The sequence below is a fragment of the Platalea leucorodia genome (genome assembly GCF_965183815.1).
Source record: "Platalea leucorodia genome assembly, chromosome: 9".
In the NCBI taxonomy this organism is placed as follows: domain Eukaryota; kingdom Metazoa; phylum Chordata; class Aves; order Pelecaniformes; family Threskiornithidae; genus Platalea; species Platalea leucorodia.
In genome coordinates this window covers 25358315-25374524 of record NC_138831.1, presented here as the reverse complement: position 1 = coordinate 25374524, position 16210 = coordinate 25358315, and the positions used below count along the sequence as shown (strand labels likewise).

The window sequence follows — 16210 nt, the reverse complement described above, 5'->3', positions numbered from 1 at the left end:
ATGTGGCCAAGTCCTGAAGGAAGAACTGTTAAAAACTGTCAGGAGTTTTACCCTAGAACATGCCATTTGCCTTCTGGATAAGCCCCCACCTGCTCATCTGGGTTCTTTGCCCAGTGTAAGACAATAAAAAAAGTTCTTTACTGATGCTGGACAAATAATGGAATTAAACAATCTTACACCTGTATCGCACAGTGTCTTACTTCAAACACTTGTGTTGAGTGCTCTAACAAATTTGAAAGGTTGGACCAGCAACTACAGGTTTCATCAGTTAGCATAGCTGAAACTTTCCTTGAAATCCACGTGACATGGTAGGGCTCTTCTGGTTCTGATTTCTCTTCTGTCTGTTCACTGTTGCTTCTGTAGCGCTAGAGTTCTAAACTGGCAGTGACTGCCATCTGAAACTGTGTCCGATTCTTACAGAGCATCAGATTTTTGGGATTATTGTATGTCAGATCCTGCTTGTGCTTTTCTTTTAATGCAATGTTATTTTTAATGTTATTTTTATATTTTGCTTTTGGTCTGATGCCAGAATACATGGTAGCAGCACAAAGAAATGAAGCACTGCAAAATGAACCTCGGGCATTTATGAGCAGTGCTTGTCACTGTGTGACATACTTGTGACCTGCTACGATTTAAATTCATGTGGCTTTGTATTGCAGGGCATATGAAGTAGAAAGACGATTGAAAATTGTCAGTCTCACCCAGTTTCCAAACTTCGAAACTGCATGTTGGTATATGGGAAAGCATCTACTAGAGACATTCAAAGGTAAAACTGCATTTCTTTGCTTGCCTTAATTGCTTAGCTTTGGGGGCCTGAAAATAGTTACTCTCAATTTCTGCTGATATGTCACATAGAAGATGGACAGGTGACCAAAATCAGCCTTGTAACTATTTGAAAACTACTTTTAACATACAAGCAGAACATGCTGGTCTGGACCAGCTCTCCCCTTAATATCCTGCCGTCTCGCTCTAGGAGGGACCTTAACTGTCCCTCTTACCTATGCCTAAGGGAAGGTTTAGTCTTCTTTATAAAATGTATTTAAGTTGCCTCAGAGGCAAATAATGTTGTAACATTTTTTTTAGTTTTTAGTTGCCTGTCAAGCCTGGATTCATTCCCTGTTTTAACCTAATGAACTACACGCTCCGTCAGCCCAAGGCATAGAGTAGCACTTCCTTCTCCCATCATTCTGCTGATACCGGTTCAAGTACGTGGGCAGGTCGCATATACATGGGGCCGCAGGAACATCAGAGGTGTGGCCAGCAGGAGCACTGAGAATTAGAGCAAAGTTTTCTGTGCAATTCAAAATCTTCCCAATCAGAGTTGATCCAAACATCCATGCGTGTATGTTCTTTACAGATTCGGTCTCACTTTGCTCTTTGCCTCTATTTCTCTTCTTACAGAACGAGTCTAGAGACACCCACCGGATCCTTTTATAACGAGAAAAATGTGTCTAATTAATAAGCAAGGTGAGGGGTCCCTCTGGGTGTCACCTGGAAGGGGGCCCCCTTGTGACCGACTCTGAACAAGAACTGGAATGAGGGGAAAAGTTTAGGCAAGCTTGTACTCATGCAGAAGTGAAATGCTTTGGCCAATATAATGTTTGTTTCTACATATTGGTACTTGCTTTTTCAGTCAGAATAAAAGAACCTCTGATGGTACCTTTTTATTCCCCCAGCCTAGGATGTATGAACATGAAAGCTAGCTTGATTACGGGACCAAGAAAAGAACCAGAAGGATTGCCAGTGTAGACATAACTTACAGGAGCACAGTGTAGGAAGGCTGAGTTGGATTTATGACACAGTAAATATACTCCTTATTACGATCAAGTTATAATAGGGATTCATTTGTGGTGACCAACTTTCAAAGAGTTAACTTTCACAGTTCGACTTTTTCAAATTAAAGACTTTATGTAAAACAACTTTAGCTAGCAGTGTTTGAATGGTATTGTTTTTTTCCTCTACTTAGGTTTGCATAAAGGTGGGCAACAACCTCCTGCTCATTTACTCCAAGGAGCAAAAATTCTCAATGGTGCTTTCAGGTCATGGACTAAAAAACAGGTAGGAGAAGCAGCCTGTTTTAATATTGTGTGTTCCTCAGGTTTGTCAGTCACTGGAACAGAGAGCAAATGCTAGAACAAATGATATCTCTATAGCAAAACAGCTAATTCTAAAATCTCAAAGGGAAGGAGGGCGATAGCTGGGATTTCCTAGTGCCACACGAGGAGTCAGCAGAAAAAAAGGTACCACTAGGGTTTTTCAAAAAGTCCATTCTGCACACTGCCAAAAGGATACTGAATGAATGTTCTCCCTGACTCTGAGAATTTTCATGTGCCAAATCAATTAAGCAGAGGTTGTGTATGCGAGTGAGGCCTAGAACAACGCCTGCATTTTTGTGTGCACAAGGTGCCCGGTTCCCGCAAATCAACATGTTAATTGAGCCAGGAAATACATGTTGGTTGGAGAGAAGGCTTAAAGGGATTTGCAGCCTGAATTTCCTGCTGTAGTCATTTCAGAAGTGTTATTCTTGAGTGTGTTGCTCCTAGAGTTTTGGGGAATTAGCTGCAGAAGACAGGCCACTCAATCATAAAACATAAACAGGGGAACTACCAGCTTTAGGATTTTCAGACATTTTAAGAAGGGATGAGCAGCTGAGTACATAATGTTGCATACACAGTTAGGTCAGTTAGGTGGCTGTCCCAGATTTAAATGTAGTCAGGGACTTGGCTGCTCCCTACTGCAAAAAGCCAGTGCTTGAGGCTGAATTCAGAATTGCTCCCTGGTTTCCTGGGAGGAAGAAGGACTGACTGGTGTGGAAGCCCTCTTTTCCATGTCACCCTGTTTATTTTTCTACTTGCCATGCAGATGAGAAGTAGTGAGTCAAAGGAAGTGAGACTGTGTTGGCATTTAGGTAAAGCTGAACTTTGAATATTATAACATGACATGTGGATGCAAATGTTGTTAGTCCTGTCAGGGAGCTCCCAAACCACTCTGCTGACAATGTATATGCCTATTATACTCATTGAAGACACCAGCCTAAGACAATCTCTCCTTGTAGATGTAGAAAAGGAATTTTCCACAGAATCTCATTTAAAGGGGTAAGCAAAGTGGTATTACAGTTGTGAAAATGCAATAATATCTGAAAAAGACTATTGACTTTGTTCTCTCAGGACAACTATTTACAATAACATCCAGAAGTGGAAAAAATTATATTTTTTCCTTATTTGGACTTACTGATGCAGTCAGTATTGATTTCAGTATCTAGGAAAAATATTGATGTGTTACTTAATGAGATTCTTTAAAATATTTTTTCAAAAAAACATGCACAGAAACAGCAGTCTGTCTTTGTTCTGTTTTAGGCTTTAGCAGAGCATGAAGATGAACTACCAGAAAACTTCAAACCAGCACAACTTATCAAGGACCTTGCCAAAGAAATAAGACTAAGTGAGGTTTGTGCTCTTTTCATAATGTTAACCATATTGTGGGTCTTTTAATAATCTAGGCTATAAAGTGGATGACTTGAAATAAATGAATCTTTTTTCCCACTCTCTTCATTAAAAGAATTCATGTGAGGTTTCGCGGCAGGGGGACTGCTCAGGACTCTTGCCCGTGGCTGACTCGCCAGATATTCTGGGCTCCTATTTGCTTTCTACTCGGCTTTATGCTGTGTCTGCCTGTCCTACATCCTTCCTCCTCCACCTTCTCCTAGCCGCATTGGCCACAATCCCCTCACCATCCTTATTTGCTCTTTCACTTTAGCTACTCTCTACCCAAAAATATGATAGAACTCAAAGAACACTTGCCATCCCCGTGATCATGCTCCCTACATAGTATCTGCTTTTCCTTATGTTCATGGGTCTTCCCTATGACACTGTCTGAGCTTGGGACTATTATTCTGTACTTTGTCCCAATAGGAAGCCTTGCTCTTGACTGGCTTCTAGGCAAAGTCACTATAGCAAATGCGATTATAATTATAACCCCCCGCAAAAAAAAACCCAAAACAAAACCCAACAAAAACAACCCCCAAAAAAAAAACAAAAAAGGAGGTTACATGGAGGTATCATCCACTAAGTCTGGTATTATATTCCACTTAGTGGAGATGTGTGACAGTGCAAGGTGGCAATAGCTAGTTCAGTTGTTTTAAGAAGACATTGCATTACATTCCACCCCTTTTCTAACTATATCCGAAGACCTCAAAATTGAAATCTGTCGTGTCCTTTTATCCTCTTCGATGTAGTATGTAAGTTTTCTGATTGTCAGAATGGCAAGTTAAGCAGAAAATAATTTCTTTTTAATTAGTCAGACAGTGTTAATTTTAATTGGGCAGCTATTTTACTGCTTATTTTTCCTGAGGGCATGAAACATGATTCTGCTACATTTATCACATCTGAATTAAATGGAAATGGTTTGTGCTCAAGCTGATTAGCATTTTAAACAAAAGACCATTCATTTCATATGTTTGTTTGTATGGGCAGTCCATTTAGCAGTCCTACCTGATGATATAACCTAGTGAGAGTTACATTCCTTGTGAAGCCACTTGAGTTTCTCCAGGCCAAACCTGTGCTTGAGCAATGTGGGGGCAGTAATTGGTGGTGAGCAGAGCATTACTGTGGCATGTGCTGTGGTCTTCATTCCCTGGCCAGCCTGACCTGTGAATGCAGTTACCCCTTCATCGAAGGGGGAATCTTTGGGGTTTTTTTCCCCAAGGAATGGAGGGTGCAGGGGAATATCTAACGTGAGACAGGTGGGTCTGAATGCCTTCCCATTTTGTGCTACAGAATGCTTCAAAAGCCAGCAAAGCAGACACAAGTGCCAACACAAATGTCGAGGAGATCTGCCCTGTGGAGAAGGAGGAGGCACCATCACCTGTCCAAGTGACACCTCCGCCCCGACCTGTAGAAAAGCTCCCTAAAAAAAAGACGCCCAAAACTGTGAAAACCCCCAAACAACTCAAGCCATCCAAACCCCCCAAACCTCCCAAGCCACCCAAACCCCCTAAGCCTCCCAAAACACCAAAAGTTAAGGGAGAAGGAAAAAAGAAAGGAAAAAAGGCAAAAGAGAGTCCACCGCCAGCCATTCCAAATCTTGACTTGCTGGAGGCACACACAAAGGAGGCTTTGACAAAGATCGAGACGCCAAAGAAGGGGAAGGTGGGTCATATTTTAACCTCTTCCTGTTTTCTCACCATAATAGTGATAAAATCAGTCCTTAGGTCTCATGAAAAAATAATTTAAGCAACACAGTGTAAAACCCTGTCTCCACTGAAATAAATCAGAGTTTTGCAAATGCTAGCTTATCGCCCTTTTTTTTACCTGACTGTTCAATTTGATTTTTCTGTTTGCTTGGTTATTAATTTGATATGGAGCCTTCAAGAAACCTATTGATTCAAGCCAAGTCTGGCAAACTACTGCCAGTTCCCTTCCCAGACTGAGGCGAGATGAAAATTAAAAGACATTTTAAATGGCTTTTTTTTTGCCTCTTGAACTATTATAGTCTTATTTCAAGTGTTATTAGCATTCTTGTGTGCATTTCCATAATTGGTTATCAGAGATGAAGGAATCTCATTTTGCATGAGATTTTGCTCTAGAATGAGTGAATGAAGATAAAACAATAGTTTGCTTCCATTTTTGCCCACGTAGGACAAGTTTCATTTTGATGTCCTTTAATTCCACGTGAATTTTGCTGCTGACTTCAGCAGGGGCCAGGATTTCACTGAGGCACTGATGGAGTAATGTATTGTACACTGTTTGTTAAGAAGTATCCATAAGTCTATTCTAAAATGCTTCTGAATTTTTTAGTAGTTTGTATGCAGTTTGAGAAACCTGTCCACAGAGCAATAGGCAAGGAGATTAGCAGGTTTTTACAGTAATCTTGTATGTTGGTATATCAAGGAGAAATGCAGCTAGTCTTCTCCATTCTCTGAAGCAGCAATATTTGATTGAATCTCCTATTTGGGTTCAAAAAGAATGAATCAGAAGAGTTTTCAAAAATATATCATGTTATATTCCAGATAAAAAATGTGTTTCTGTAACATGCCAACACTCCATCCTCTTTAAGAGCACATGCTGACTTTTTCCCCAGGCTGCAAAGAATGTTTTAAGTGTTCCCAATAAGGAAACTGCTAGTAAGCAGAATGAGGTGGAGAAATTTGAAGTTCGAGAGCAAAATAAAAGCAAAACAGAAGCCAAATGGAAATATAAGGTAATATCTTATGTTAAATTCTGCTGTTGATTCTGCCACATAATGATAAGTCAAGGGTAGAGAAATGTTCATAGGTCTGCCTAAGCAGAGACTACAAGGCACCAATTTTCAGTTCCCAAAGAAAAAATTTTGAGCAGAAAATAATCAAGTAATCACGGGGCGGGGGGGGGGAGGCAGATTCTTCAAAAGTATATGCCGAATTGTCCATCTTCATCTTTGTTGAAGCCAGTGGGAACACTGTTAATAGTCAGATTTTTCAGTGCTGATCTCTTTTGTGTTTCTTACTTTAACGTAGTCGTAATACTTGTAAGTCTGGAGTAGTTCCAGAGAAATCAATAACTAATGATGGCGTAAAAGTAGAGCTAATGAAATCTGAATTATGCCACATGAATTAAAAGTTTGCCTTCCTGGAGGGCTAATGTAGGGTGAGTAAAATTCATTCATAGAATAATACGTTTTTTCTCCAGGTACCATTTAAAACAAGGTGACATTAGGCTTTCTCACAGATACAGCTGTCTGAACTTTACCTGCTTTGTGAACTTCTAATGACAAAGGTGCAAACAAATTCCCCAAAGCAAAACAAAACAAAAGTACATGCACTAAGAATCATGAATCATTAACATTAGAGACATCTAAATTTTTTGTGTTAAAAAAAATCGCGGTTAATGTGATTAGATCAGTATGTACCAATTAATTCTGCAGCCAGAACAGCTTAGGAAAGTATTAAGGCGATACTTAAAAATTAATCAAAGGCTTCCTTTGCACTGAATGACTTTGACATTAAATTATTAAATTCATAATTCAAGCTCTTCTGAAGGTGTGAAAGAAGCAAGTGGAGCTTCAGAATAAAATGCAGTCGCATTTGCGAGGTTATAGGCACTGTGCTAGATTCTGTCCTTAGGCACACAAGCATCATGATGAGCAGTGTGCTTAGCCTGTGCTCTGATTCACGAAATGTGTGTGTAGTATTTTACATCAGTCTGCACCAATTTAAGAGAGCAATATTTAAATTTGGCATTGTGTTTGTGGCGGGCATTGCTTAAACTGGTGCTGAAGTGCTTCTTGAATGGGGACAAGTCTGTGAACTAAAACCCATGTAGTCTAAGGAAGAGTATAATCCTCTATTACTTACCACATTTGAGGGAACATATTTTTCTCTGCATATAGATCAATGGATTCTCTGAGGTTACCTAGGAATCTGAAATATCAACAACTCATTCAACTATTTTTTTTGTTTTGTTTTGGGTCTTTTGCCTCTCAGAACAGTAAACCTGATTCACTTCTAAAAATGGAAGAGGAACACAAATCAGAAAAGACGCCTTTATCAGGAAACAAAGACAACAAATTTACCTTCTCTTTCTCTAATAAGAAGTTGCTTGGGTAAGTAAAAAAATATGACAATACACATCAATTAAAAAAAGCAGATTAAAAAGCCTTGTCATTATTTATGTTTTTTTATACAATAAGATAAAAATCTGCCTTTCTGGTCAATGTGGAAAATACACTTACGCAAAAAGTTCTTCGCTCTAGAACTTGAGTTTACTTAGAAAGCAGCATAGTTGACCATAACAGCAACGACCTATCTTTGAGGCTGGTAGTTTGCTTGAGAATAGTGTCTTAAGCATTCAGGCAGTGTCTCATGTTTTGGCACTTCAGGTTCTTACTAGCTGAGTTATATTAAGTGGTTTTTGTGCAGATCCTACTCAGGGTACATTTTTAAGAAATTGTTCAATGAACTCTGCATACCAAACTTCCATGCTGCATGTGTATTGTGCATATCATGATATACCTTGAGACAGCCTTAAATAATATAGTGCTTATTTGAAGCCAGCCAAGGCTACTCTAGTTGGCATCATATTTTGAGATATAAATTGTAGGTACAGGAGTGTGTTTGTAAAATTATTTGAATTGCTGTGGCACCTCTGAAAGTATTCAAGTCGACTGAGATTTCTACATAAAGATATTCATTGTCTGCCTCTCTGTCAATTCACAAAATGTTTTCTAATCAGAGTATTGTTACGGATTTGTAATTTTTTTTTTTTTCAGTTCAAAGGGAGTCAAAACCCAGCTGAATACTAGTGTGTTTGGGTCACTGCAGAATTTTAAAGAAGATAAAGCAAAACCTGTACGAGATGAATATGAATATGTGTCAGATGATGGTGAACTAAAAATTGATGAATTTCCAATCAGAAGGAAGAAAAACACTACAAAAAGAGAACTGCCCTGTAAGAATATTTCCTATTTTGTCTGTATCTGCACAACAGTCTTATGTGTTGATTGTCCAAAATGAGTCTTTAAAATCTATATGATTTATAATAAAGCCATGTTTTAACTGTCAGTCAAATATAAGTGGATTTGAATGGCTTTAGAGGTTATGGCTTAAGAGTGCTATCTTTTGAAGGGAAAAGAACCATGACTTTGTTTTTCGTTTTTTTTTTAAATTCAGTTTTATCAGACAAAAAAGACACTCTGCAGCACACTCCTGTTAAGAAGCCAAAGGTGGAGTCGGTATCATACAAGGTATGGTTATTATTGTACCTATCACAAGCAAACACCCATTGTATGTCTCTCACAGTACGTGGGGTAGTACTGTAATGGCAGTAGCAAAGCCTTCTTACAGGCTGTTGTCACATCCTCTCCTTCATTCTGCAGCCACAGTCTGCTCAGAATAGGAAGCATTCAGACATTGCCAAGACTAAACATAATTTGGTACTGTGGCTTGAACTGCTTGTACATGATCAGGCCTGATGGGAAGCATGCATGGGGACGGTGACAGTTGTATCACAACACGAGAACAGGAGCAAGCCGTAAGATGGAATAGGAAGGGTCAGAAGGAGTTTTCTGTTGTACCTGGCTTGATGTTGCATTGCTGACAGGCACAGGACTCTGTCTCAAGCTGTGCTCCCCACCTGTGTCTGTCCTCCCATTTCCATGTGCATTGAACACTGGTCGTTAAATTTCCATGTTCGTGTTTGACAGATGAAACTTGGCGTAATGCTAGTACAATTGAACTCATGTCATTTCACATTTCACATTACTACAAGCCCTTCATACCTACTGAGTAGCAATTAAAGATTTTGTTTGCTATCACTTAGCAGCGTCTCCCTCTGCCTATTACGGGCTTGCATCTAGAATGCCCTTGACTCAGCATGATACTTTAGCACGTCCCTAACTTGAGGCAGTGTCAATGTGCCTGTTGATAGCTTACCTTCAGGCATAAGTTTGCTCTGTGTTAGCATTGAAGCTCAATGCTGGAAATTAAATGACATTAAATGTTTTGCCCAACTGTGGTTAATACAAATTCATATTATAATATCTGAATAAGTCAGAAAAAGCAAAATAGCTTGTTAACACAGAACTGTAGGTGACTGAAATGTTAGGCCCTAAGAACTAAGGAATACTTTTCATCCTGGTTTGGCTCAGGGATATTAAAGAGCAAGTGCACACCTCGCCTGAGTCAGTAGTTGACATCTGGACACCAGTGCACAGAGAACATGGAAAAACATGTTGGTATCTCACTGTGCAGAAGGTTAAGGAGGGAGGCCAGTTCCTGGGGAGAACAGTGGTTGGCAGTCTAAGCAATAAGGGCTGGGACTTTAGAGGCCTGAAAGCAGGGCAGGAATGGGGAAAAAAGTTGTTCTGTTATGCTTGACTATAGTGCATAGAGATACCAGCCCCAGAAAGATAGTTAGATGCAGGTAGCTTCCTTCAGTGGCCTCAGATGCCACTGTTCATATGTGTCTATCCCATTCCTCTGTCATATCATCCTGTTCTCTAGCAGAAGGGATGGCAGAAGTGGGTCTGTCCCTGTGTCTGAATTGGCTATGTTAATAGTCTTGCAAGATACAGACCTGTGCCCTGATGCATATCTGGGCTGACAGAGATATGGCCACACATTCTTTTTTTTTGCTACATGGGTCATGGTCTTATGTACAGGAGCAGGGGCTGAGAAGGCAACACAGCACTTGGAAACACCATTACAGTGGTTTGATCCCGTGTGCAGGATCAGATCTCAAAGCTGCTTCTCCAGGGTTGGAAGGGGAAAGAAAAACCTACTATGCCTACAGGCTGCAAGGAAACTGATTTTTACTGTTTGTTTGTTTGTTTGTTTTGTTTGTTTTTTCTTTAATGACAGCTAGCCCTGTGTCTTTGGAGGAACAGCAGACTGCAGAAATTATTGTGCTGTTCTTGTTGACTAACTCAGTGAGTTTCCCCTTTTTTGAGCCTTTTCCTTGTTTTTACAGAGTGATGACTCGTCAGATGAAGATTTGCTTCACATTGACACGGAGGCAAAGCCAGGGCGCAATTCCAAAGTAAAGAAAGAGAGTGGAAGTTCAGCAGGAATTCTTGATCTTTTGCAGGCAAGCAAGGAAGTTGGGGGTTTAGAGTATAACACCAACAGGTACGCACCAAAGGATGTTTCTTCCTCTTGCCCGTAAAGAAAAATTGCTCTTTTGTGGTTGTGTGTGTGAGTGAGAGAGGATGAATTTTGCAGCTCAGTAACTGCTTTTGCTCCAGTATGCAAATTCTTCCTTTGTCCTGTGATCTGGAGGGAGAGGTGGGAAAATGTGTGGGAAAGATTTTGGTCGTATAATTTAAACAAATAGAGGCATTTCACATCTGTAAATGCTGAACATCCATTTTAGCAATAATACTATAATAGATGAATCATTCAAAAGGAAGAAAGAGCTCAGTGAAGGCAGCTTGAGGTCATGAATAATGTTTTTTAATGTAGTAATAATATAATAAAGTAATCTAAATGACCAGGATTCCTTCCATAAGGCGTTGTAAGATGCCGCGCATTTCCCCGAATGTCGAACGTTTGAAAGAAGAAAATAGGAAACCGTCTACCCTCCCTCACACCCCTGGTCATCATTCTTCTCCCCACCAAAACACATGGCTTGGAAAAAAACAAGCTCTTTCATGGGTACTTCTATACCTAAAATGGAAGTGCTTGCCTGGGCTTGGTTGTGTTTCATATGGGACCACTGTAGGTGGACATGGAAGTTGACACTGAATGTTTTGGAATATAGTTAATAAGGTACAAGACTAGATCTTTTAGTAATCCAAACAGTGAGCAGTGAAAAGAAATGCAAAATTGGAAAATATGGTTCCTAGACTCAAATCCTGCTGTTTAGGACTGTCTGAAACAAGGGTTTTGTTTGGGCCTGTCTCAAAACAAATGTATGGGTTCACTACTCTTTACAGGCCACATCTGATCTTAAACCACTGATGGAGAATTAGGTAATAGAAGCATGTATGTAATTTCAAAAGAAGCTAGTGGGACTCTTCAGATATGGAAATGTCCTGCTTAACTCAAACCTTAGGAACAAATCCCCAGTCAGGGGTTTTGGGAATATCAGCTGAGTTTATGGCCTCCATGCACAGAATGGCACTGCAGACGTGAACTGCTACATCTTATGCCCTGTGCTCCCTAGTAGTCTGCTGATTAAGTAGATCTTTGCTGCTGCAGTCTTAGCTGAATGATTTGTCCCCCTTCTGGTCTGCTGAAAACCAGAGGTATTCACCTAAGCACTTTGCACTGTTCCACAGGGACCACAGCTTTGGTACCTTTGGAAGCTGTGGGCTGTTGGTAAATTGCTGGCACAAGTTTTTAGCCTCTAAATATGCCTGTTGTGCAAAGAAAGGAATTATCCTCTGAAAGGTGAGAATGACAGGCTAGGTGGTGATGTGGGAAACGTGATGTGAAACATGCAGTAAGACTATTCTTGTTTGGCATTTTAATAAGCCAGTTCCATCTCCACTCTGCCTTCGTTTGAAAACCACCTTCACCAGGCAGGCAGGACATGTTGGTTCTCCAGGCTGGCTGCTTAAAGCAGCAATTATCCTTCTCATGATGTTGCATTGGAAGCAAGAGGTGTGTTGCACCATTTTATAGGTGCAAAGCAGCAAAAGCAATCATCTGCTTTGAGTAGGAAAGCCAGATACTATGTTCAGTGATTGCTGGGGTACCCCAAGAGCATCTTTTTCCTCCCCGCTTTCTCTAGGTCTCTCTTGGTTACGCAAAGCCACAGAACCTGTGGAGGAAGTAGAAATAGCTGTAGGAGTGGTCTGAGAGTTGAGAACAGACTGGACAAAGAGAGACTGGTGCTATCCTCCTCACCCGTGCTGTGCCCTTGCTGGGTGTTGGGTGTGCATGACCCAGGAAAAGTGCAGCTTGCAAATTTGAAAGGACCTGTTAAAGTGGAATGAGAAGGTCCCCTCAGAGAGGAAGATATTATCTAAGCCTGGGAAAGATTGGAAGTTAGAAGCCGTAACTGAGAATTCCAAAAGAAATGCCTTGTGGTCAAAGGGGAACATATGGAATAAGTTACCAAGGGAAACCATAGAAGCAAATTTTATCAGTGAGTTAAAAAAAAAAAAAAGATGTTTTTTTTGATGTTGAGAGAGAAGATGGAGTTTTTTAAGGTTGTAGTGTGGTGACAGAGCTACAGAGAAATCTAAAGGAGGGAGTGTTGCTGAACCAGAAACATCTTCTGGTTCAACCTTCTCAATTTATTAGGCAATTGTCTCTTTCACAGCTTAGATGGTTGGAAGAGATTAAAGCATATTATACAGACTGGCTTCATGCAGGGTACATCAGTCGTGAAGTACCAGGCAGCTCTGTGAGAGATAGTCTTGCTCTTGTGCATCAACATTTAGAGTTTATTAGTTGTTGCAGCACAGTGACAGGGATCCTCATCTCTGCGTTGAACAGAGGTGTGCATGCAGTCTCCTGTAAGACTTCTCTTTTCATTCCTAATGGGGGTGAAAAAAGCCAATGATTTTTAAATCAAGTAAGATAGTCACTACATATCCTTAGAAGGCTTATCTTGACAAGGCTGCTATTTCTAGGGAAGAGGTCTAATCTCAGTTTAGTCCTGTTTTTCCTCCATTATTGCCTTCCCCCCTAGCAAGGAGTGGTTGATCAAAACAGCCAGCCACCTCCTGTGATTGTGGAGGGTATGGGGAGAGGTACCAATGTGTCTGCAGTTCCCAGGAAACAGAATATTTTTTCTTGTCTGAGCTCAAGTGGGTCAGTGGTTCTAGATTTTCCTCATCTCTTGAGATTTGGCCCCAACTCTCTGCCTGCTCTTCAAAAGAAATAATCGTGTTGGCACTTGTCTATTTGACTATTCCTGTGAATTCCTTTTCCATTCTGTGTTATGGTGCATAATGGAACTAGTGTTTGTGTTGAATTTACACTTATATTTTGGCAGGTAATTAGACATGTCAGCAGGTAGGTAGGCGTATCTAACTCTGGGAATAAAGTTGCCAGTGTAATATGACTCCCATGCTTGAAGTTTGGTATAAAATCAGAAAATTTATCAACCGTTGTAAGAATTAAAAGAAATCTGCCTTGGCCATGTTTACATTACTAACCATTCCATGTGTAACATGGTTTGCTGCCTGCTGACGATGTGCAGAAATGCAGTGCTAAGCAGAAGAAACAGGTTAAAGAAATGGTCCTCAAAGATTCTCTTTCTTGCTTGAGAGGTGTCTTTTGCTGTCTGCAGTGGGTTAAAACTGCCACTCTGTAATGGAGTAGGACTCAGGCCTTTCATTTTTCCTCCCTTCAGCCTGGGCTCTGTACCCAGTGTATTTGTAGACTTTGCGGTTTCTGAAATCAAAGTCGCAAACGCAGTCTCATAACTAAACTCTACATGAATTACTACACTGTGTGTGGTAGTTTAGTGGGAATGTGTCACATTAATTTTGGCTCTTGTATAAAAAATTAGGCTTTGGCAGTGTGTGTTGCAGCTTGATTGAAAAAAGCTCCCCATAAATGAAATTACTGTTTCATTTCATAATTATGCTAGGCTTTTTAAATGGCCATAACGTGCTTTTTTAAAAAAAAATAAAAATGGAAGAAACATGATATACAAATATACTGTGTTGCAACATAATGCCAATGTGGTCATGTCTGACTCTCAGGAACAATTTCCATCTTTCTCTACTTCTAAGGCAGATAAAGGGTAGGCATATGTATGTATTTATATATATACACACACATATATATATGTATGTACATTCTGGATACTCCACGTAGCAGTAGTGCAGCTAGGTCTATGTGGAATCTCCTTTGCTCACACAGTGGTCTGTGCAGATGAGAGCCAGCTCTCAAGTGGGAAGCATGGAGCCCTGTCAGACCACCGCCGAAGCTGCTGAACCCCAGCAGTAACTTAGGAAGCAGGTCAGGGCTTTTTGTGATAATGACCTTATCTGAATTGTGTGAAACTTTATTCTGTAAAATATTGGACTGTTGTTTGCAGCTGACCAAACCAGATCCCCTGATGGCATTACCTAGATTGCTCTAGAGAGCTGCATCTCCCGTACTTGTGTCAATGGTAGTGAGATGGGGAGAGATAATGACAGAGGTACTGCAGAAAGGCAATGTGTAAACAGTCTGAAATGTAAATGTAAATGTGTAAATGTGTAAACAGTCTGAAAGAACTGGAATATGGAAAAAAGCTTGGAAGGACTGGTAGTCACATGATATTGAAATGAGAAAAATTATTTGTTGTTTCCAGGTCTGATTAAAAAATGGAAGGAAATACTGGTTTTTGTACTTGAAATTATTTGAGTTCCCTAGTTTTATACAACCATGACTTCTCCAAAGTATTGATAAGTCATCACTATCTTGGCTCCACTTCTTTGTGGTTCATTTGCATTTGGCCACAGGTGGGGTGAGGGGAAATGCAGAAATGACACGGAACTACTATCACAGAGAGAGGATGGTGATTTATTGCCTTCCCCTTACATGCACAACTGTTTTTCAATGGTTCTTATTTGAAGTATTCCACAGTAACGGCAGTTGGAAGGGGCCTCGGGAAGTCACCTAGTGCAGCCGCCTGCTCACAGCACAGCCAGCTGCAAAGTTTCACTCAGTTGTTTGGGGCATTGCCCTGGTGAGTTTTAAGTATATTCAGGGATGGGGATTCTGCAGCCTTTCTGTGTGAGCTGCTCAGCCACCCTCGGAATGGACCTTTTCTTCATGTGTCGGGTTAGGACTTCTGCTGCTGCAGCTTGTGACCACTGCCTTTCATCCTATTGCTGTGCACCGCCGAGAATGGCCTGGCTCTGTCTTCTCTGCAACCCCATGAGATAGTTCTTGTTTCAAGTTAGTTCTTGTTTCCATTTAGAAAATGCTCAGTGGTTCCTGTGACTTTCCTTTGCCCTTATCTGTTTTTCCCCTAATCTTAAGATGAGACCGGGTGATAGTTATTCAGAGGCGAGGTGAGACATTAGTGAGCTGACTGCCTCTCATCTCCCCCTTGCCCTTCAGTGCCTCCAGCCATCTGTGTAGGCAGCATGGAGAATGGGGAAGAAGCCACCCCTCAATGAGTAATATTCTGCTGAAATTAATAAATTCAATTTCTAAATATGAGAGTATAGGTGAAAGGCTCAGTAAGTGCTTATCAAAGGAAGGAGATGATCTGCCTAGAGATGTTGAACCCTCAGAGAGAGATGGCAGTAGTAAATTGGTTATGAAAAGTGAGGCACGTGCTCCCTGCATGATATCTCCTCCTAGCTTCAGGGTGTTGGGATGATTCCTGCGCCCAGACAGCGCAGGGGCCAGCCTCAACTAAGGAGGTAAAACCTTAGTCTGCCCATGCTGAATTGTGTGTATTCTGGTCACGATCACGGCTGTTTCCCTATTGCCACCCGCCCTGGAACATGCTGTCAGGGAAAAGATGCTCTTGTCAAGTTTAGGCGGGTAACGCAGGCAAAGTGAAAGCCCCACAAAATGTGGCCTGAAGGGATGCTTTGTGCTCTCCTCCCTGAGGAAGATACTGCTAGCAACAGCAAGCTGTTCTGGGACACTGAGGCCCCAAGGCTTAAACCCAATACAATAAATAGTTGCAGAGAGCACTGTGTGTAGGGCTCAAAGCCATCTGTGCCATACAGACCAATGTCTTCTTCCTCAGATTGCCCTTCCCTGCTTCTCATCACACTGTCCCAACCAGTGTTGCAGGCTGGTCAGCCCTGGGGGAGATTTTATTTGGGATGA

The 16210-nt window shown here is 41.0% G+C and overlaps 1 protein-coding gene across 3 annotated transcripts in view; it reads left to right on the top strand.

Annotated features, from left to right (window-relative positions):
* PHF2 (PHD finger protein 2) overlaps positions 1-16210 on the top strand; it is an 87428-nt gene that overhangs the window by 60211 nt on the left and 11007 nt on the right. For all 3 annotated transcript variants that reach the window (XM_082321990.1, XM_082321991.1, XM_082321989.1), the window contains exons 9-17: positions 660-766; positions 1967-2058; positions 3357-3446; positions 4776-5147; positions 6079-6198; positions 7460-7578; positions 8245-8423; positions 8645-8718; positions 10443-10600. In XM_082321990.1, the coding sequence (XP_082178116.1) occupies positions 660-766; positions 1967-2058; positions 3357-3446; positions 4776-5147; positions 6079-6198; positions 7460-7578; positions 8245-8423; positions 8645-8718; positions 10443-10600 (1311 nt within the window). The remainder of the gene's footprint in view (positions 1-659; positions 767-1966; positions 2059-3356; positions 3447-4775; positions 5148-6078; positions 6199-7459; positions 7579-8244; positions 8424-8644; positions 8719-10442; positions 10601-16210) is intronic.